Source organism: Anolis sagrei, chromosome X (assembly GCF_037176765.1).
Source record: "Anolis sagrei isolate rAnoSag1 chromosome X, rAnoSag1.mat, whole genome shotgun sequence".
Classification (NCBI taxonomy): Eukaryota; Metazoa; Chordata; class Lepidosauria; order Squamata; family Dactyloidae; genus Anolis; species Anolis sagrei.
In genome coordinates this window covers 66,635,066-66,657,382 of record NC_090034.1, presented here as the reverse complement: position 1 = coordinate 66,657,382, position 22,317 = coordinate 66,635,066, and the positions used below count along the sequence as shown (strand labels likewise).

At 44.0% G+C, this 22,317-nt stretch overlaps 1 protein-coding gene across 1 annotated transcript in view; it reads left to right on the top strand.

Moving 5' to 3' along the window:
• MFSD2A (MFSD2 lysolipid transporter A, lysophospholipid) overlaps positions 1-21,173 on the top strand; it is a 65,660-nt gene extending 44,487 nt beyond the window's left edge. The window contains exons 8-14 of the mRNA XM_060784614.2: positions 4,037-4,158; positions 5,755-5,838; positions 13,254-13,337; positions 13,609-13,721; positions 15,293-15,436; positions 17,469-17,645; positions 20,269-21,173. Coding sequence (XP_060640597.1) covers positions 4,037-4,158; positions 5,755-5,838; positions 13,254-13,337; positions 13,609-13,721; positions 15,293-15,436; positions 17,469-17,645; positions 20,269-20,329 — 785 coding nt within the window. The 3' untranslated portion in view covers positions 20,330-21,173. The remainder of the gene's footprint in view (positions 1-4,036; positions 4,159-5,754; positions 5,839-13,253; positions 13,338-13,608; positions 13,722-15,292; positions 15,437-17,468; positions 17,646-20,268) is intronic.
• The last annotated feature ends 1,144 nt before the right edge of the window (positions 21,174-22,317 follow it).

Here is a 22,317-nt window from a genome sequence, read left to right as displayed (position 1 = left end):
TACTGAGACAGCCTTGGTCACCTTAGTGGATGATCTTCGCCGGGAACTGGACAGGGGGGAGTGTGTCCCTGTTGGTTCTGCTGGACCTCTCTTCGGCCTTCGATACCGTCGACCACGGTATCCTTCTGGGACGCCTCGCGGGAATGGGTCTTGGGGGTACTGCTTTGCAGTGGCTCCGGTCCTTTCTCGAGGGTCGCTCCCAGAAGGTGTCACTCCTGCTCGACTCCTTGGCCATTGTACTGTGGAGTCCCGCAGGGCTCAATACTGTCCCCTATGTTGTTTAACATATACATGAAGCCGTTGGGAGAGATCATCCGGAGTTTTGGGGTGCAGTGTCATCTGTACGCAGATGATGTCCAACTTTATCACTCCTTTCCACCTGCTACTAAGGAGGCTGTTGAAGTCCTGAACCAGTGCTTGGCCGCTGTAACGGACTGGATGAGGGACAATAGATTGAAACTAAATCCAGACAAGATAGAGGTACTCCTGGTCAGTCGTAAGGCCGAACAGAGTATGGGATTACAGCCTGTGCTGGGCGGGGTCACACTCCCCCTAAAGGCGCAGGTTCGCAGTCTGGGAGTTCTCCTGGACTCATCGCTGAGCCTGGAGCCCCAGGTTTCGGCGGTGGTCAGGAGAGCTTTTGCACAACTAAAACTTGTGCGCCAGCTGCGCCTGTACCTTGGGAAGTCTGACTTGGCCACGGTGATCCACGCTTTGGTTACATCCCGCTTAGATTACTGCAACGCTCTCTACGTGGGGTTGCCTTTGAAGACTGCCTGGAAGCTGCAGCAAGTCCAACGCATGGCAGCCAGATTACTAACGGGGGCAGGGTACAGGGAGCACACCACTCCGCTGTTACACCAGCTCCACTGGCTGCCAATTAGCTTCCGAGCACAATTCAAAGTGCTGGTGTTGACCTATAAAGCCCTAAACGACTCCGGCCCTGTTTACCTCTCCGAACGTATTCTCCCCTACGAACCATCATGATTATTAAGATCATCTGGAGAGGCCCTGCTCTCGGTCCCACCGGCCTCGCAAGCGCGGCTGGTGGGGACGAGGGACAGGGCCTTCTCGGTGGTGGCCCCGCGACTCTGGAACTCTCTCCCACCGGAGGTCAGAACCGCCCCGTCTATCCTGACATTTAGGAAACGGGTGAAGACGTGGCTGTGGAGTCAGGCTTTCGATGAATGAGACAACACCCTAGGATTCTGGATGGAAGATGATGTAGATCTGATTTTAATACGACGACTGACCACCGTAGTTTTATATATAGTGTTATTTTAAATCTGTTACTGTAATTGTGATATATGATATTTTAATAATTGTATGTGTTTTTATGGTTGGAAACCGGGCTGAGTCCCTCAATGAGGTTGAGAAGTTCGGTATAGAAAACTTTGAAAGAAATAAATAAATTTGTGTAAATGTTGAACATGGATGGAGCGAGCACGCTCCCCTGAGGCAGGCCGTTCTTCTGTTTCCGCCATCTGCTTCTCTGGCCCTGGAACTCAACAAAAAAGCTCCTGTTTTGTAGCAGGTTTCCTATAAGGCGGGTGAGGTGCTAGTCCTTTGTGATATTATACATTTTTTTCAGGAGAAGGTGGTGGTTCACAGTATCATAAGCTGCTGACAGGTCTATGAAGACAGCTCCTGTGATCTGCCGCCTTTCAAAGCCATCTTCTATGTGCTGAGTCAGGTTCAGCACTTCCAACCAATGACTAAGGTCCAGTTGGTTCTGGTTGTTTTCCCTCCACATTATCTGCTCTGAAGCAACTTAATTGTGTCTTCAGCTCCTCATTGTGAGCAGTGCATACCCAAGGGCTGTGCTGAGGGCTACGCTTGGAGGACATTTGTCAATACAACCACTCCTTTGCTGGCAAATATTGCCACCCAAACACACCACAGCTAAGAAAGTCAATAGCTTACTTGGAAGGAGACGTCCTGCCAAGACCTCAGCAGTCCATCAATTGGAAACCTCCAACTTGGCTGAAAAGTCTATATTGGCAAGGAATGGGAGGTTTTTCGAAAGACCCACTTGCCTCCTTGTTTTTGTTTTGCCCAAGAGAAGGCCTCCTGGACAAAGTAGAAGCCAGCTCTGTTGACCTAAATTAGTGGGGGAATTTCTCTAGTTGGCATTGTCATGTCCTTCCCCAAGAACATCGATCACAAAGGTACACATACACAAAAGCAGAGGAATGCTTGGGGAGAAGAATTTGCTTTCTTTCCCATGTATGGTAATGCTGCCTGTTTCTCTTTCCCCTATGACGTCTTAAGAAACTGGTATTTGATTCCCATATATTGGGAAAGAAATCTCTTGTCTCCAATCAGTACCTGCTCTTATCTCCAGTCCTACTAACTGGAGATAGATGGCCTTGAATGGATTCTGGAGCTATTCTCATAGATTCAGTGTTCATTTACTGAAACTTGAGCATGTAATGGTTGGGAATTCCTTGGGTGCTTCTACACCAAGCATGGTCAAATTTTGGCCCTTCAGGTGTTTTGGACATAAACTCCCACAATTCCTAACAGCCTCAGGCCCTTTCCTTTTCCCCCTCAGCCGCTTAACCCTGTTAGGCTGTTAGGAGTTGTGGGAATTATAGAATCATTGGAAGAGACCTCATGGGTCATTCAGTCCAAACCCCTGCCAAGAAGCAGGAAAATTGCATTCAAAGCACAGACAGATGGCCATCCAGCCTCTTTTTAAAAGCTTCCAAAGAAGGAGCCTCTACCACACTCCGGGGCAGAGAGTTCCACTGCTGAACAGCTGTCACAGTCAGGAAGTCATTCCTAATGGTCAGATGGAATCTCCTTTCTTGTAGTTTGAAGCCATTGTTGCGCGTCCTAGTTTTCAGGGAAGCAGAAAACAAGCTTGCTCCCTCCTCTCAATGACTTGCCCTCACATATTTATACATGGCTATCATGTCTCCTCTCAGCCTTCTCTTTTGAAGGTTAAACATGCCCAGCTCTTTAAGCCGCTCCTCATAGTGCTTGTTCTCCGGACCCTTGATCATTTTAGTTGCCCTCCTCTGGACACATTCCAGTTTGTCAATATCTCTCTTCAATTGTGGTGCCCAGAATCTAACCAAGTCTAACCAAGGCAGAATAGAGGGATGGCATGACTTCCCTAGATCTAGATACTATACTTTTATTTATGCAGGCCAAAATCCCAATGGCTTCTTTTGCTACTGTACCACATTTATTTGTTTGTTTGTTTGTTTACAGCTTTTATATTCCGCCCTTCTCACCCTGCAGGGGACTCAGGGCGGATTACAATGTACACATATATGGCAAACATTCAATGCCAATTTTTGACATACAAACATATACAGACATACACAGAGGCTATTTAACTTTTTTCTGGCCGCCAGGGGAGCTGTCGCTTTCATCGTCCATCTGCGATGCTGATGAAGCACTTCCGCATTCCCCGCATGCTTCCCCGCTGGAATGCTTTGCTGGAGTCTTCTTTATGGCCTCATAAATCAGTTAATTTAGCCTCCCCACACTTTAAGATGGTACCTTATTTTCCTACTTTCGGGTTGCAAAGGTTGACAACAGGCTACACACAATTGGTTGGAAACCCACTCCAACCCGGGCTGGCTTCGAACTCATGACCTTTTTGGTCAGAGTGATCTTAATGCAGCTGATACTCAGCCAGCTGCGCCACAATCCCAGTGCATTGTTGGCTCATGTTTAACTTGTTGTCCATGAGGACTCCAAAACACTCGGAGGGCCAAAGTATGCCCATGCCTGATCTACAATGTAGAATTAACACTGCTTTAACAGCCATGGAATCATGGAAATTGTAGTTCTACAAGATCTTTAGCCTTCTCCGCCACAGAGTGCTGGTATCACGCCAAAGTAGAAATCCATAGCATTGAGCCATGTCAATGAAAGTGGTGTCAAACTGCATCAGTTTTACAGTGCAAACGTCACCCTGGAGTTATGGGGCATCTGATCACTCACTGCCTGGAAACTTCTGGGCAATCTAAAACATAGATTGACCAAGGAAAGTGGTTTCATCTTCTGCTTTGCTCCTCAGAGTCATCAGAGCTGCAATCGCCTGAGCAGGGTTCCTTCTTTGAGGGCTTGAAGCTGGTGATGAAACACGGCCCTTACATCAAGCTCATTGCCGGATTTCTCTTTACCTCCTTGGCGTTCATGGTAAGGCATTTTTCCTCCTCTATCCACCATTCAGAGTGCATTTGTGTTTCCAAGTCGCCTATTGACTTAAGTTGACCCCATTATTTTTTCATAGTGTTTTCTTAGGCAAGGAATATTCAGAGGTCAGGTTTGGCCAGGTCTTCCCTCCGAAATGTAGCCCACAGCACCTGGTATTTGATTGTGGTCTCCCATCCAAGTACTAATCACATCTGACCCTGCTTAGTTTCTGAGATCAAATGAGATCTGGTACATTTAGGGCTATTCAGGCCCTACTCTGTAGAGACTTATGGCAAAATAGTCATTTGAAGGGCTGCAAGCATTTCTTCGAAGGTAGACCAGTAGTGCTTCTGCAGCAAAAGGAAAGATTGTTTCCAGTCTAAACATAAGAGGACATTAGGGAATGTCTTTGGGTTGTGAATGAGAGATATATACCAAGGAAGCACACAGCTTGAAGTGAGGAAATGGCAGCCCCCAAATCCAACTTCTGTTTCCCTATATGTTTTTAGTTCCGTGTTTCTCAACCTTCCTAATGCTGTGACCCCTTAATACAGTTCCTCATGTTGTGGTGACCCCCAACCATAAAATTATTTTCGTTGTTACTTCATGACTGTAATTTTGCTACTATTATGAATTGTAATGTAAATATCTGATATGCAGGATGTATTTTCATTCACTGGACCAAATTTGGTACAAATATCCGATATGTCCAAATCTGAATACTGGTGGGGTTGAGGGGGATTGATTTTGTCATTTGGGAGTTGTAGTTGCTGGGATTTATAGTTCACCTACAATCAAAGAGATTCTGAACTCCACCAATGATGAAATTGAGCAGCACACAGAACTCCCATGACCAAGAGGAAATACTGGAAGGGTTTGGTGGGAGTTGTAGTTCACTTGCACCCAGAGAACACTGTGGGCTCAAACAATGCTAGATCTGGACAAAACTTGGCACAATTACTCAACATGCTCAAATGTTTGAGGAAAATCTACCTTCATATTTGGGAGTTGTACTTGCTGGGATTTACAGTTCACCTACAATCAGAGAGCATTCTGAACCTCACCAATGATAGAGTTGGGCCAAACTACCCACACAGAATCGCCTGCCTTGAAGGGACTCACTGGCATGAGCCTCCCTCCAGCCTCTCACACTTTCCCTCACCCACACATGCGCACCATGCTGCCATGCGCCAAGCACACCAAGCATTTTATTTATTTATTTCGGGGTTCTTTTACCCTGCCCTTCTCACCCCGAAGGGGACTCATGCCTGCTATCCCCTCCCCGCTTGGAGTATCAGAAACAGCCCTCCACTTGGATGAGAAGCCGGTTGAGAGGCTGGCCAATCACAGCAGAGGACGACTTTTGGTGGGAGGATTCGCCATTTGTTTCCAAAAAGGAAGAAAAGGACAAGCGGAGAGATCTTCAGTCTTCTCTGCCAAAGGCCATCAGAAATATGTGTTTTCTGGTGGTATTTGGTGACCTCTCTGAAACTCCCTTTCGATCCCCGGGCTCCCAACCCCAAGATTGAGAAAAACTCTATTCGTTTCTTTATTCCCACTTTGCTACTAGTCTGACTTTCCTGTATTTTTCCTTTCCAGCTGCTGGAAGGCAACTTTGCCTTGTTCTGTACCTATACGTTAGGATTCCGCAACGAATTCCAAAACATTCTTCTGGCGATCATGGTATGTTTGTATATTCTTTTGAAAGAGGGTGGTCTCAGTTAGTCCTATAAATCCAGAGAAATAGTTGTACTGTGTTTTGAAACTATTTGGTTCCATATAGGATTGCTTTGGTGCTTTGCAGTTTGGGTTAAGATGGGACAGGATTGGTGTTAGGACGGGAGCAAGGATTCAAACCCTAGTGTCCTGGAGTCCTATTCAAGCAATTCTGCCATGCTGCTTCTCAAGACTTATCCAGAGTTTTGCCACTGCCTTGAAGCTGAGAGAGAGGGATTTATCCAAAGTTGCCCAATGCTTTTTCATGACCGAGCAGGGATTCAAACCCTGCTCCCTAAGAATCTGAGTCCAGGATTTTAGCACACATCACTTCACTTCACTTTATTTCTTAATTGGTCGCTCTCCACCAAGGTGCTCCGAGCGACTGACAATCTAAAATAGCATTTACACAATATAAAAACATTCAACATAAAAACATTCAACAGTGACTATTTGGCAAATTAGAATCTGATTACTTAAATGCACAACCAAACAGCCAAGTCTTGAGTGCCTTTACAAAAGGTCGCAACTCCGACATTGCTCTAATGTATGGAGGCAATGAGTTCCACAGAATTGGAGCACAGGTCGAAAAAGCTCTACACCGTGTAGCTTCCAGGTGTACCTCCCTAGGACCCAGTATGTATAGGAGATTTTCCTGGGTGGATCGAGGTGACCACTGATGGAGAAAAGGAATGAGGCGGTCCTTAAAAGATATAAAGGCCCTTGGCCATTTTGAGCTCTAAATGTCAGGATAAGTATCTTGTAAGAGATCTGATGTTTTATTGGTAGCCAATGCAGTTGTTGCAGAATCGGTGTAATATGGGATCTTATAGATGATCCCGCTAGCAGCCTGGCCGCTGCATTTTGGACCATCAGAATCTTCTGGGTTGTTGACTTCGGAAGGCCAGCATATAAGGCGTTGCAATAGTCCAACCCCGTGGTGACTGTTGCGTGGATTACTGTTGCTAATGCTTCTACCGAAAGGTAGGATGCCAATTTCCTTGCCTGGCAAAGATGGAAAAAAGGCCTGCTTACTTATGGCAGTGATCTGGGCCTCCATTGTCAGCGATGAGTCCAACACAACCCCAAGGCTTTTAACAGTGGCAGACGGAACCAGAGCTTCCCCATCGAAATCAGGCAGAGACTGGATTAATTCTGGCGGCTGGCCGGGCCAGAGTATCTCAGTTTTTTCAGGATTCACTTTTAGTCTGCTCGCTCGCAGCCAACTCATCACTGCTTCCAAACACAGCCTAAAGTTCTCAGGAATCGCAGTTGTTCCTGGTTCGAGACGCAAGAGTAGCTGGGTATCATCTGCATACTGGTAGCACTCTATGCCAAAGCTCCGTACCAGTCCAGCAAGTGGCCGGACGTAGATGTTAAATAACAGGGGCGAGAGGATAGCACCCTGGGGGACTCCACAGCAAAGGCAGGCGCTCTCAGAGCTTTGGCCTAACCACTCCACCCTCTGTCTCCGGTCCCGGAGGAATGAATTGAACGATTTGAGGGCTAAACCTCGTACACCAGACAGAGCCAATCGATGAATCAGCAAGTCATGGTCCACGGTGTCGAATGCACACAATAGGAGCATTTGCTTCCAACTATACTACTGATAATCTCACATTATTGCAATGGTTTGGACTCCAATTCACAAACATATATCACTGTTCCACCCTCCTTTGGCTTGCTTCTCCCATCCTTTTGGGTTTTGGACCTTCCGCTTTGTGATTCAATGAAGATATACAAGCGGGATATAAATCAGTATCATTATCATCATCATCATCATCATCAGACATGAGAGGGTTTATGAACTGCACAGAAGGAATGCAGAAAGCCCACCATAGAGGTACTTAGGCTGTCTGACATCTCAAGGGAACTGGAAGGCACCGAAGAGTAAGGAAAGAGCGGCTACTCGACATGGTTGCTGAAAAGTCTGCAAACAGTGCCTTCTTTGTCCGTCTCCGAAGCTGGCCCTGAAAAGAAGAATAGGAGCCGTGTGAGCCTTTTGTCTCCTTCTCGTCTCCGACCCTCCCAACCTCGGCCCTTAATCAGGAGAAGAAAGGAGGCTGAAGTGTTTACGGGACAGGAGCCCTGAATGGAAGGAACGGAGCCGATTTGTCTGGGACAGGCTCTGCATCCTGAATGGGGCCCTTGGGGGCATTGTGTGCTGTGAAATGCCAGAGGGGGAGAAAGGGGACCCCAGCCCCCAGGAAACGTTGGGAGCCAAAAGGAATGCAACCTGTCGCTCTACTTTTTGCCAAGAAGAGGGGAGATTCAACCCACGGCACGCACCAGCCGTAGGATGGAACAAGTCCAATGAGTCTCTTGGCAATGCTACTTATTTTGGACTTTGCCGCCAACTCTGGCTGCATTTACATTGCAGATTGAATGTAGTTTGACTTCACTTTAACTGCCATGACTCGATGCAGTGGAATCCCCAGAGTTGTAGTCTGGTGAGGCACCAGCATTCTTTGGCAGGGAAAACGAAGGATTCAATTACATTGAGCCATGGCACTCCAAGGGGTGTCAAACAGCATTCATTCTGCAGTGTAGATGGAGCTTTTGTGAAAGAGAGTGGACCAAAAAATGTGGTCATCACACCCCTGCTCAGGCCATGCAAATTCTAGGCTGAATTTATCTTGCACTTGTTTTCTTTTCTTGCTGCCTTCCCTACAAGAAGAATTGGCAGCTTTTGAATAAGACACGTTGGTACATGATACGCCCAAAGTACAACCGCCTCCATTGAGTCATTTTCTCTCCAAGGGAAAGTCCACGCTTTATTTATTCTACCAGCCAAGTATTTGTCTTAACGACTATCCATTGTATTGTTCATTCAGTAACACGATGTGATTTTCCTGTTAATTTTTCTCCACCCTCTAGGTTTCACAATCAATACATAGGGAAACACTATGGCATGTTTTATTCCAACTTGGGAGTCATAGTTTGGTAGCTTGGAAATCCACTGTGTGCCCTTTGGCATATCCTAAGAGGAAAACAAAGGCAATAATCATCATCATCATCATTAGATACACTGCTGGGATTGTGATCTGGACACATGCAGAGCTGGATGATCTAGACAGGAAAACAAGAAAACTGATGACAATCCACTACTCATTACACCCGCGTAGTGATGTCGACAGACTTTACCTGCCCAGAAAATCAGGAGGCAGAGAGAGGGCTTCTGCAAAGGAAACAAATGGTAGAAGAAGAGAAACAAGCACTGGCAGATTATGTGAAAGGCAGTCAAGAACCAACATTGAGGGAAGTCAATAGTAGTAAAGTGCAAAAGACCAAGAGGGAATACCGTAAAAACACAATCCAGAGCAAAAGAGAAAACTGGCAAAAGAAGGCTCTCCATGGACAGTTCCTGGGAAAAATTGAGAGCCAAATTGACAAAGAAAAAACATGGCTGTGGCTCACAAATGGAACTTTGAAAAAGGAGACGGAGGGCCTGATTCTGGTAGCCCAAGAACAAGTCTTTAGAACCAATGCCATCAAAGCCAGAATTGAAAAGTCGACAACAGATCCCAAATGTAGACTCTGCAAGGAAGCAGATGAAACAATACATCACATCCTCAGCTGCTGCAAGAAGATCGCGCAGACAGACTACAAGCAGATGATTAATTGGAACTTGTGCCACAAATACCATCTGCCTGTGACAAAGAACTGGTGGGATCACAAGCCGGAAAAAGTTACAGAGAATGAACCCGCCAAACTCCTCTGGGACTTCCGGATTCAGACAGACAGAGTTTTGGAGCATAATACTCCTGACCTCACAATCGTGTTAAAAAACAAAGTGTGGATCGTTGATGTCGCAATCCCAGGTGACAGCAGGATTGCAGAGAAACAACTGGAAAAGCTGAGACGATATGAAGATTTAAAAATCAAACTGACTCTGGCACAAACCACAAGCCAGTAAAGGTGGTCCCAGTGGTGATTGGCACACTGGGTGCAGTGCCTAAAGACCTTGGCCTGCTCTTAAACACAATCAGCGCTGACAAAATTACCATCTGCCATCTGCAAAAGGCAACCTTACTGGGATCTGCACGCATTATTCGCCGATACATCACACAGTCCTAGGCACTTGGGAAGTGTCCGACGTGTGATCCAATTCAACAGCCAGCAGAGTGTCTGCTGTGGACTCATCTTGTTGTGTTTATAATAATAATAATAATAATAATAATAATAATAATAATAATAATCTTTATTTATACCCCGCCACCATCTCCCCGATGGGGACTTGGGGAAGCTAACATGAAGCCAAGCCCTTTTAAAAATACCATACAACACAGTAAAATACAGAATACAAAAAACAAAATGCATCAGAAAATAAAATACAATAACACAATGAAATAATAAAGCAAATTCACACAGTATAAAATCGAAGAGGATGGTCAGGCCAAATGGACAAGATAAAATGATAAAAAAACCTGGGTGAGGTAGGAATGGAAAATATGTAATTGATGTGAGCCCAAGAAAATACAACAGTGGGGTAAGACTTTCAGTTTGGAATGGGGGAAAGTGCGTCATAGAGGCAACACTATAGATGGGGCAACTAAGTTAGGATGGATGGTCACTCATAGAATCACTCTCCAAAGGCACATCGGAAAAGCCAGGTTTTCAGATTTTTCTTGAAGTCTGCTAAGGAGGGGGGGTTGCCTAATCTCACCAGGTAGTGAGTTCCAAAGACGGGGAGCCACAGCGGAGAAGGCCCTCTCCCTCGTTCCCACAAGTCTTGCCTGTGATAGAGGAAGAGACGAGAGGAGAGCCTCCCCGGAGGATTGGAGAGATTGTGCAGGTTGGTGGTAGGAGATGCGGTCACAGGGGTAGGCGTGAATGCACCTACCTCTGAATGCACCCATAAGTCCCATAATGTAATGTACTTGGAGAGAGCTCTGTTACAGCTTCTCCGCCATCTTCAACTCTAAATTAAGAGAATGAGACCCTCAAATTCCTATAATCTACCATCACCCACTAGACGGACACCTTCAAATTCAGTTAGTGGGGAATATCTAAAGAGTATGTTTAACTTTTTTGCCACCTCTGGTTTTGCCGATACATTCCCCAAAGTCAATAGCTGTTGGGACGGAATGGGGCATTGGTTATAGAGGTCTTCTCCAGCAGCCTTGTCCTACAGTAGGGTTGGGCCACAGTTCCTGTCATCCTCAATCTTTAGCTATTCTGAGCAGAGACTGATGCAAGTTGAAGCATCTTTGAAACTAATTTAGGTTGGGCAGAACAAGATAGTGTGTTTGGTCTGAAGCTCAAAAGATCTGACCACAGATACATAACACACCCCAAGAGAGATGCTTAGCTTTGCTGGATGCTGAGGCTGACCATGACTCATGCCTTATGGAGGGCGTGGAGCATTTTTTCCTCGCCTGATCCCAGCTTTCTTGGCAATGCGTCGTCCGATGGAAGAATCCAAAAACTTCTGCCAATCTCAGTTATGTGCAGCCATTCTCTTCTCCCCTTTCTCACTAAATGGGAAGAGAGAAGAAAGGTTTTTTGTTTTTTTCAGCCAGGCCATGTGCACATTCCTGCCTTGATCTAGGACTGATTGAGGTCAAAGCCAATGCCTTGAGAATGAAAGGGGCAAGGAACATGATGTTGACTGAACTTGTGAGAAAATTTGGTGCTTTTTGTTATAGGAGTGGCAACAGTTTGTGATTCCTTGGGTCATTTTAGACTAAGGAAGGAGCGTAAACAAAGACGTCTCTGTTTAATTTCAAAAATAAAAAGCCATTATTTTCATATGCATATGTGCCTTCAAGTCACCTGTGTTGACCTATGGCAACCCCATGATTTTCATAGGGTTTTCTTAGGCAAGGAACATTCAGAAGTTGTTTTGCCAGTTCCTTACCCTGAAATATAGTAGTAATAACAACAACAACAACAACAACAACAATGTAGCCTACAGCAACTAGGATTTTGGGTGGTCTTCCATCCAAGTGCTGTTTTTGTTGTTGTTGCTTGTCTTAAAGTGGTTTCCAACCTATGACCACCCTGTTAGAAGGTTTCCTTGGCAAGAAGAGCTTTGCTTTTTCTTTCCTCTGAAGTTTTTGATATAGGATGGGATATAAATGACAGATAGCAAGCATGGCATAGTGGTTTGAGCATTGGACTATGACTTCAGAGACCAGGGTTGGCTTGCTTGGCTGTGGAAACCCATTGAGTGATTTTAGACAAGTGACACACTCTCATAGAATCAAAGAGTTGGAAGAGACCTCATGGGCCATCCAGTCCAACTCCCTGCCAAGAAGCAGGAATATTGCATTCAAATCACCCCTGACAGATGGCCATCCAGCCTCTGTTTAAAAGCTTCCAAAGAAGGAGCCTCCACCACACTCTGGGGCAGAGAGTTCCACTGCTGAACGGCTCTCACAGTCAGGAAGTTCTTCCTCATGTTCAGATGGAATCTCCTTTCTTGTAGTTTGAAGCCATTGTTTCGCGTCCTAGTCTCCAAGGAAGCAAAAAACAAGCTTGCTCCCTCCTCCCTGTGGCTTCCTCTCACATATTTATACATGGCTGTCATATCTCCTCTCAGCCTCTCAACCCCAGTAAAACCCATAGGGTCCGCGTATGTCAAAAACTACTTGAAGGTCCACACAAACAATAATAAATACATATTTTAATGAATTCATGAAGTAAAAAGTAGATGTTTCTGAGATATTTTCATACTCCCCAAAACTCCTTATCCCAAGGAGCCTCCTTCATATATTTCATGCAGAAAGAGAACGTGAGGAAGAGTCCAAGAGAAAGGGACTTGGAGGGTAAAGATAGAGGCAGCAGGTAGAAAATCCATGTTTTTTAGGAGATTGGAAAGCTGGGCAAGTTGGGCTTTGTCATATGTAGATGTTCAAGGCAATAATAGGTGGGGAAGGAGAATTGAGCAGGCCTTGTTTGAGAAGAGAAGTTTGCCTAAGGATCTGAGAATCGTAGAGGGAAACTCATGCAAGCAGACATCAAGGCAGAGAGGGCTTCAAAGAAAGTCAGTCAGTCCTGGATCTGGGAGGGGATGGGAAGACGGGGTACAAATTAGTCAGCAGGCATCTTATGGATGGAAAAACTGGTTGTTGGGGAATCATCTTGTCATTCCGCCTTGTCTTGATGAAATCTGTCAGAGAAAACCACAATGCAAGAACATGCAAAGAGCATTTTTTCTCTTCCTTGGGTGCATGCTTATGAATATGTGCATGGATTCCAATGCTTCTGCACCACTGAGATGGAATATACCATTACTCCAAGTTAACCATAGTAGGCATAGGGCCTCTTCAGTATTCATTTGAGGCAGATGTCGAGCTTATTTGGAGAGATGCTTGCAAAGTCTGACTCAACTCAAGTCAAACTATTCTCTCCTTCCCTTCCTCCTTTCTCTCTTGCAGCTCTCTGCCACCCTGACCATCCCCTTCTGGCAGTGGTTCCTGACTCGCTTTGGGAAGAAGACCGCTGTCTACATTGGCATCTCGGTGAGTTAAATATCTCACAAATAGATACATCTCAAGAAAACAAGACATATAGAAAGGGTGTGGTGCATCTTTCTTTAATTTGGTCGCTGCCATGCCTACGATAGTAAGAGACCAGCACATCTCTATGCTGTTCAGGACAGGCTGATGCAGTCAAGGTCTTGGGTGAATTATGTGATTTAGGATTTTCTCTGGGTTAATTACGCTTTTACATTTTACAAAGCATGATTAATGTCTAAGGTTTGTTCTGACCTCTTTCTCTCTGGTTCTACAGTCTGCTGCCCCATTTCTTATCTTGGTTGTCATTATGGAGAGCAACCTCATCATCACCTATGTGGTAGCTGTTGCCGCCGGGATGAGCGTTGCGGCTGCCTTCCTTTTACCCTGGTAAGTGGGTTTTATTTTTATTCTATTTATCATTTTTGTACAAAAAGCCAATTACAGTTGGGTTTCTTTAGAAATTCCTTAATACATTGTAGTCCTGTCCCCAAGGGGTCGATGCCCATGTTTTAATGAGCCCACATTTGACAAAATGTCCTCTGGAATAATTTTTTGCATCCTCCACGATATTCTGTGGTATGATGGTGCCATAGGTTTTCATAGATTTGTCCAGGGGCAACAAGCAAATAATTCTCCCAGTGGACTTCCATGACTGAACGGGGGATCGAACCCGGGTGTGTATAGTCATCAACAAATGTTGAAATCCTTTCACAGTACTAGGATCCAAGTCTAAATAAAATGCATTCATTTCTGTTTGTTCCATCTACAGTATTGTCCTCATGATGCACTTTCCCCATCCTTAATGAAGCCCTAACCCCACTGATCGTCCTTTTTTGGGCTCCTCCCTCGCAAATGCACTTTTTCTACTCCTATCTCATCCAGGGTTTTATAATTTTATCCAGTGCATTTAGCCCGCCCATTGTGTTCGACTTTCCATTATGTTATTTTGCACTATTTTATTTTATTTTTTTATTATATGTTTTTATTCTGATTTTTTTTGTCTTGTATTTTATTGCTGTATTGTAATTTCGGGCTTGGCCTCATGTTAGCTGCCCCAAGTCCCCTTTGGGGAGATGGTGGCGGGGTACAAATAATAATAATTATTTATTTATTTATTTATTTATTTATTTATTATGCACAGATAGGTTTGTGTACATTGAGCCATCGGAGAGCAAGGGTGTCATTTTCTCAGCTACATAAAGCTGGCCAATTTTGGAGCATTTCTGATTGGGGATTTCTGGATAAGCATCACTCAGCCTTTACAATCAGCCCACCACATTTGCAGTCTTCATTTTTGCAGCATGGATTATTTGCAAACTTTGTTAATATGTTATCTCTAGGAATACCTCCAGTGAAACTGTATTGTCCATTAGACCCAGAAGTTATCTGTAGAATTGCACTGGAGGACCAAGAGATTCCTAGAAAGAACACTATTCCTAGAAAGAAAAACAATACAATAATTAAAAAGAACAATTTTAACAAATATAAACTTATTAGTATTTCAATGGGAAGTCTGGGCCTGCTTTTGACTGATGAGATAGGATTGTTGTTGTTGTTCTGTGCATTCAAGTCATTTCAGATTTAGTTTGACCCTGAGCGAGGGCCAAGTAAATGACCTTGGAGGGCCATATCCAGCCCTGGGCCATAGTTTGAGGACCCCTGGTCTAAAGGATGAAGAGTTTTAGAGGTGTTGTATCTAATTTTTAATTATTTTTTTCTACTTTTGTGCGGATCCTTGGTTCCTAAATCCAGTGAATGTGGAGAGCTAACTATATTTCCAAACCATTTACTGAAAGTGATATGTTTTCCAATTTTCAGTGGTTTTCTGCAGGCTGTGTTTATAGCATTTGGGTGTTATTTTCATCATGTTTTTTGGCCTCCAGCTTAGAAAGCGAAGGTCACTGGGAGGACTTCACAGGGACTTACCACTTTGCTCTTCTTTTCTTCGTTCCGCCCAGGTCCATGTTGCCAGACGTCATTGATGACTTCAACCTCCAGTACCCGGATTCCGGTGGCCATGAAGCCATTTTCTTCTCCTTCTACGTCTTCTTCACCAAGTTTGCCTCTGGGGTTTCTCTGGGGATTTCCACACTCAGCTTGGAGTAAGTGCCTTACTACTTCATGGGCTGGTAGCGTTTCTGCAGAAGCAGTAAGCTGACTGCTTTGGGGTTTGGCAACAGGCTGGTCTTGAATTACTTGTATTCAAGAAATAGCTCCATTGAGTGACCTGTCAATAAGCTATTTCTGGCTGATAGAGAAAGTGCTAATGAGGAAATAGCATGTTGGTCCTGCAAAAGGAGAAGCCCGGAAGATGTGGGATGAAACCAGTGCCTCGTCATGAGTTCTGTTTGCTTGAGAATTGCTCCAGGCAGGGCTTGCAATCGCTCTTGGTTATGGCTCATTCTCTCTAAAATGGACGTGCTGATATCACCCCAGCTGGCGTGGGAGTTAAAATAAGGGCTGTTTATGTTTGTGCTGCGGGATGGAAAGATCAGGACATTTTTGTATCCAAATTCTCCATCAGAAAAAGTCCTGCAGCTTCTATAAAGTTTTGTGGCTATTTTTACTAAAAGAACAAGGAGTGCCAAGATCCCAGTATCTAAGAAATACGTCTCTGTCTGGATCACAGTTGTCTCCAACTATGGGGCCATTAAATTGGTGTAACTGCAGATGTGGGTTCTGTGGTTACAGGGTCTTACTGTAATATATAATACTCAGATGTTATATGTACCCCACCCTTCCTCCCAAGAGTTCAGGGCAGGTAGCTCTGTGTAAAAACACATTAATATTAGTATTGGTATTAGCATTGGAATTAGTATTATTCTGCTTTAGCTCTCTAAAAAGACACCCGAAGTGGTTGAAATCACAGATTGAGTATTAAGTCTGTGAAATAAAATAGGAGTAAAACACTGTATTATTATAATTAGTCGCCTAAGGGCTGAGGAAAGCGGTATATAAATGAAGTAAATGAATTAATATTAATATCCTGATTTAACAGCGGCTGGTGGGGATGAGAAACAGGGCCTTCTCAGTGGTGGTCCCTGGGTTGTGGAACTCCCTCCCTAGCGACATCAGAGCAGCTCCCTCCCTATTAGCCTTTAGGAAAAGAGTCAAAACCTGGCTCTATGAGCAGGCCTTTGGCCACTAAAGCAATGCAGTATTTTTGAATCGAAACCTTATGCAATTGACCTTGGAACGGACTCAGATCATGAACTTGGATGCCGTGTTTTCTAAGTTTTAATTTTAAACCTGATTTTAACTCTGTTTATATGTGCAATTTTAGAAATGTTTAGGTGATTGTTGTTGAGGCACAACGTTGTGCCATTGTAAGCCACCTTGAGTCCTCCTATTGGGGTAGAGAAGGGCGGGGTACAAGTATGGCAAATAAATAAATAAATAAATAACACTCTTAATAATAATAATAATAATAATAATAATAATAATAATAATAATAATAATAATAAGTGCTAGACACTTGGGAAGTGTTCGACGTGTGATTTTTTGATACGAAATCCAGCATATAGCTCTTGTTTGCTGTGACATACTGTGCTTTTGTGTCAGTAAAATAAATAATAATAATAATAATAATAATAATTTTTGTTACTATTATTCTGCTTTATCTAAAATTAGAGACCCAAAGTGGTTTAAATCACAGACTAAATATTAAAATACTAAATTGCCAATGCCTGGTGAAATAAAATCGGAGTAAGACAAACAACCACCAAGGCAAAATAAACCAAACTCTTTCTCTAAAAAATTGTAGGAAGAGATACTGATTTTAAATGGTGCCTGAAAACCAAGTGTCTGAAGAGCAACCAGAAGGAAAGGTAGAGGGAAATCCCATAAGCAAGGTGTTGCCACTTAGAAACCCCCATCATGATATGCAGAACCTCAAATTGACCCACCCTCTAAGTCAGTTTCATCCTTTTTGGCCTATTGAGATTTGTGTCCCCATGAAGAGTTTCTCTTAGTTTTGCCTAATCAATTTGTTAATTTAATAAAATTAGGTCTCAATTGAGAGAGGAAAACGAGATATAAACGAGATGATAATGATGATAGGCTTCTGAACTAAACTATCGATCACTGGACACTTGGCTCAGCCACCCCATAACTCTTGTTTTCCTGGTTTTACAGCTTTGCTGGATATAAAACCCGGGGCTGCTCCCAGCCAGAGAAGGTGAACTTCACTCTGAAAATGCTGGTTTCTGTGGCTCCTGTGGTTCTGATCGTCCTCGGCCTCCTCCTCTTCAAGCTGTACCCCATCGATGAAGAGAAGCGGAAAGAGAACAAGAAAGCCTTGCAGGAATTAAGGTGAGACCCTGGCGCTGGTCAGAACTCCGTCGCATTAAAGTGGAGTCAAGCGCATTCATTCGATAATGTGGACACGTCCCGTGACTTCTCAGCACTAGTAAAATCCCTGGGATTCTAAAGACACCCCTTTGTGTGGCTGCAGGTTCAAATCTTGCAAAGGCAGGGAGGGGAAGTTTTGCACTGGATAACCACCCGGTTTTATCACTGAAGCCTAAAATAGAGCTGGTATTTGGTGGCCCTGAGACAACCGAGTGTCCCATTTCTCTGACATGGCGTTTTGTGGGTGAGTTGGGAATGGGAGCTAAATATAAAATACGAAACCCTACTTGCTGGGTTGGCGAGATCAACTTGGCTCCCTTATTGGTGGGGACGAGGGAGAGGGCCTTCTCGGTGGTGGCCCCCCGACTCTGGAATTCACTTCCCAAGGACATCAGACATGCCCCAACGCTGGCAGTCTTTAGGAGGAGCCTGAAAACGTGGTTGTTCCAGCGTGCCTTCCCAGAATAAGGAAAACCCTTAGCAATATGTCCTCAAATGCACTAATATTGATCTAGGATTGTCTGCGTGCCCTCATCTTTCTTTGAAAACCCTATCCTAGTTATACCCTACCTTGTTCATGCCCAGCATGATTTTTTAATATTTTTAAATTTTAATTATTACCTGGCCTGGCCTTAGGTTTTAAATGCTTGTATGTTATTGTTATTGTTTATTGTGTATTTTTTGTTTATGAGATCTATTTTAACTGTTTCGTATTGATTATTGTTATTGCCTTCGTTTATTGATGTACTGCGGGCTTGGCCTCAAGTAAGCCGCACTGAGTCCCTTGGGGAGATGGTAGCGGGGTACAAATAAAGTATTATTATTATTATTATTATCATTATCATTATCACTTTTTTCATTCACTTGGTTTCCTTATTATCCAGAATTGCACCAAGAATCAATTTTGCTCTGATCTTGTTCATTCGTTCAGTCGCTTCCGACTCTTCGTGATGGATGCTCTAATCAGATGCATCCATTAATACCCAACTGATCAGAAACAGTACTATCGCTAGAAAGGATTCTCTGCAGAAGTGGTAACTAGTTCTGGATGGTTAACCAGTGGTGCTCACTGGAGCACCAACTTTGGTTTATTTTCGAGCATTGCCTCCTCTCCGTTGGGAAAATATTTTAATTATTTGTTTTACTTTTATTTATTTTTATTTGAAAATTTTGAAAGTATATTGCAACAAAGTTCAAGGAGCAATCGCCCTGTATGTTAGCAAGATCCATCGCCTTCCAAGTAGGATTATGCTGAGCCTTGCGTAGAAAGGTTGTTGGGGTTTTTTTTGTCGTGTCAGGATTGACTTGAGAAACTGCAAGTTGAAAAGCGTAGAAAAGTGATCATAGAATCATAGAGTTGGAAGAGACCTCATGGGCCATCCAGTCCAACCCCCTGCCAAGAAGCAGGAATATTGGGTTGTTGTAGGTTTTTCCGGGCTATATGGCCATGTTCTAGAGGCATTTTCTCCTGACGTTTCGCATGCATCTATGGCAAGCATCCTCAGAGGTAGTGAGGTCTGTTGGAAGTAGGAAAATGGGTTTATATATCTGTGGAATGACCAGGGTGGGACAAAGGACTTTTGTCTGCTGGAGCTAGGTGTGAATGTTTCAAGCAGGAATATTGCATTCAAAGCACCCCAACAGATGGCCATCTAGCCTCTGTTTAAAAGCTTCCAAAGAGGGAAACTCCACTACACTCTGGGGCAGAGAGTTCCACTGCTGAACAGCTCTCACAGTCAGGAAGTTCTTCCTCATGTTCAGATGGAATCTCCTTTCTTGTAGTTTGAAGCCATTGTTCCATGTCCTAGTCTCCAAGGAAGCAGAAAACAAGCTTGCTCCCTCCTCCCTGTGGCTTCCTCTCACATATTTATACATGGCTATCATATCTCCTCTCAGCCTTCTCTTCTTCAGGCTAAACATGCCCAGCTCTTTAAGCCGCTCCTCATAGGGCTTGTTCTCCAGACCCTTGATCATTTTAGTCGCCCTCCTCTGGACACATTCCAGCTTGTCAATATCTCTCTTGAATTGTGATGCCCAAAATTGGACACAATATTCCAGGTGTGGTCTAACCAAAGTAGAATAGAGTATGGATAGCACGACTTCCCTAGATCTAGATACTATGCTCCTATTGATGCAGGCCAAAATCCCATTGGCTTTTTTTGCCGCCACATCACATTGTTGGCTCATGTTTAACTTGTTGTCCATTATGCCTGCAGGCCGGACGTAACCAAACACAACCTCGTACTGTACTTTTTTTCCTGACAAACGAGGACGCCAAGATCTTTTTCACACGTACTGCTCTCAAGCCAGGCATTGTCCCCCATTCTGTATCTTTGCATTTCATTTTTTTCTGCCTAATGCCTTGGGATGGGGGGGAGTTGTGGTTTCACAAACTCTTTGTCTTTCTTCACTTCGACGTCACCAAACTACAACTCCAAGGACCCCATAGCATTGAACCAGGGCATTTCAAGTGGTGTCAAACTGCATTAATTTTATAGTGTAGGTGTACCCTGTGATTTTCAGGATGATTCTGTGATCAACATCTCCATCAATGACTTACCTGTCGATGCCTTTGCTTCCGCAGGGATGAAGAGAGCAGCAGCAGCACTGAGTCAGACTCCACAGAGCTGGCCAGCATTGTCTGACCCCGGCTTGCCTTGATGACCCTGGTTTGCCTTGATGACCCACCTTCATGCACTGGCATTCGTCGGAAAACAGGGAACAGGGCTGCAAAGCTGGGGGATTGTTACTTGCTCCTTTGGGGCCATGTTCGATGAGACGTCCTTCCAGATTTCTCTGGAGAGCAAATACTGGGGGACGTTGTGCCTTAAGGGAGGGATCCATGGAGCACTGGGTTTTGGGGTTTTGTTTTTTGCATACGCACAGTATTTGGTCCAGAAAGAAGGTGCCTTTGGTTGGGATCCGCGCCCCAAATCAGCGCGTCTCCGGCCACAATCGGTTTGCAATACTTGAGCCATGACGTTTCCGGGATGCGCGCAACCTATCACAACTCCACTGCACTGAATGTGGTACAAGGCGTCGCAGTACTGTTGCCTTTGTTTCCGTGTGCGTCTGTTTTAATTTTGTTGTCTTACCATGGGCCCTGATGGTGCTTCCAGGCGTACATTATGCCTGCAGGCCGGACGTAACCAAACACAACCTCGTACTGTACTTTTTTTCCTGACAAATGAGACACAACTAATGTAGAAAGCATCCTGTGGCGTTGCTGTTTTTATATATGTAATATATATGTGTATGTATGTATAAATATATTTGTATATATAAAGAGCTAATAGATTAACTTAAATGATGTTGTAAATATTACAAAGTCGACCACACGGTTTCCTTGTTTTGTAAATGTCTGTACAGAAAGAAGACTGGATCTATTAATATTAATTTACGTTACATGCCAAAATGTTTTGTGGCAGCAAGAGAGGACTGTGGACCTGTTAATATTAATTTACATTAAATGCAGAAATGTTCAATGTGCACTGTTGTGTTTTTTTCCATCTCTACAGGCCATAGGAAAATAAGCAAAGGCGTATGGAAATGCTTTTGGATCTCTTTCCTTGCTTCCCATTGTTTCCAACTTTAGGGCTCTCCTAAGGCACACCTATCACAGTTTTTACTGTGAGCTGCTTTGAGTCTGTTTGATGTATTGTCGAAGGCTATCATAGAATCATAGAGTTGGAAGAGACCTCATAGGCCATCCAGTCCAACCCCCTGCCAAAAGCAGGAATATTGGGTTGTTGAAGGTTTTTCCGGGCTATATGGCCATGTTCTAGAGGCATTTTCTCCTGACGTTTCGCATGCATCTATGGCAAGCATCCTCAGAGGTAGTGAGGTCTGTTGGAAGTAGGAAAATGGGTTTATATATCTGTGGAATGACCAGGGTGGGACAAAGGACTTTTGTCTGCTGGAGCTAGGTGTGAATGTTTCAAGCAGGAATATTGCATTCAAAGCACCCCAACAGATGGCCATCTAGCCTCTGTTTAAAAGCTTCTAAAGAGGGAAACTCCACTACACTCTGGGGCAGAGAGTTCCACTGCTGAACGGCTCTCACAGTCAGGAAGTTCTTCCTCATGTTCAGATGGAATCGCCTTTTGATGAGGAAAAATACCGGAAAATCGGTAAAAAGGACAGATTGGACCCTTTTTTATGAGTGAAAAAAATAGAAGAACAATAGAGGCTAAGAATATATAAGTTTGATCAAGAAGCATTTAGAGAAGATCCTGAGGCTGGAGTGGAAGTCATTTTAGAATAGTTCGTGTGTGTGGGACTATCATTTGTTTTTGTTTTTGTTTTGTTTTTGGTAGCTTTTTCGGACTTTTCCTATTTTGACTTTTTGGTCTTTTTTTGTCCTTTTTTCTTTTCTCTCTTCTTTCTCTCTCTTTTTTTTTTTTTTTTTTTGAGGGTGATAGGGTTTCCTACTTTTCTATCTTCTTTAGTATTGTTCCCCCTCTTTCCGTGTGTTGTTGTTTAAAATGTTTAATAAAACATATTCAAAAAAAATAACATCGGGGACAAGATTGAACCCTGTGGGACTCCACACAACAACGGTTATAGGCCCGAACAGGTGTCACCCAGTAACACCTTCTGGGACCGTCCCTCAAGGAAGGATCGGACACACTGC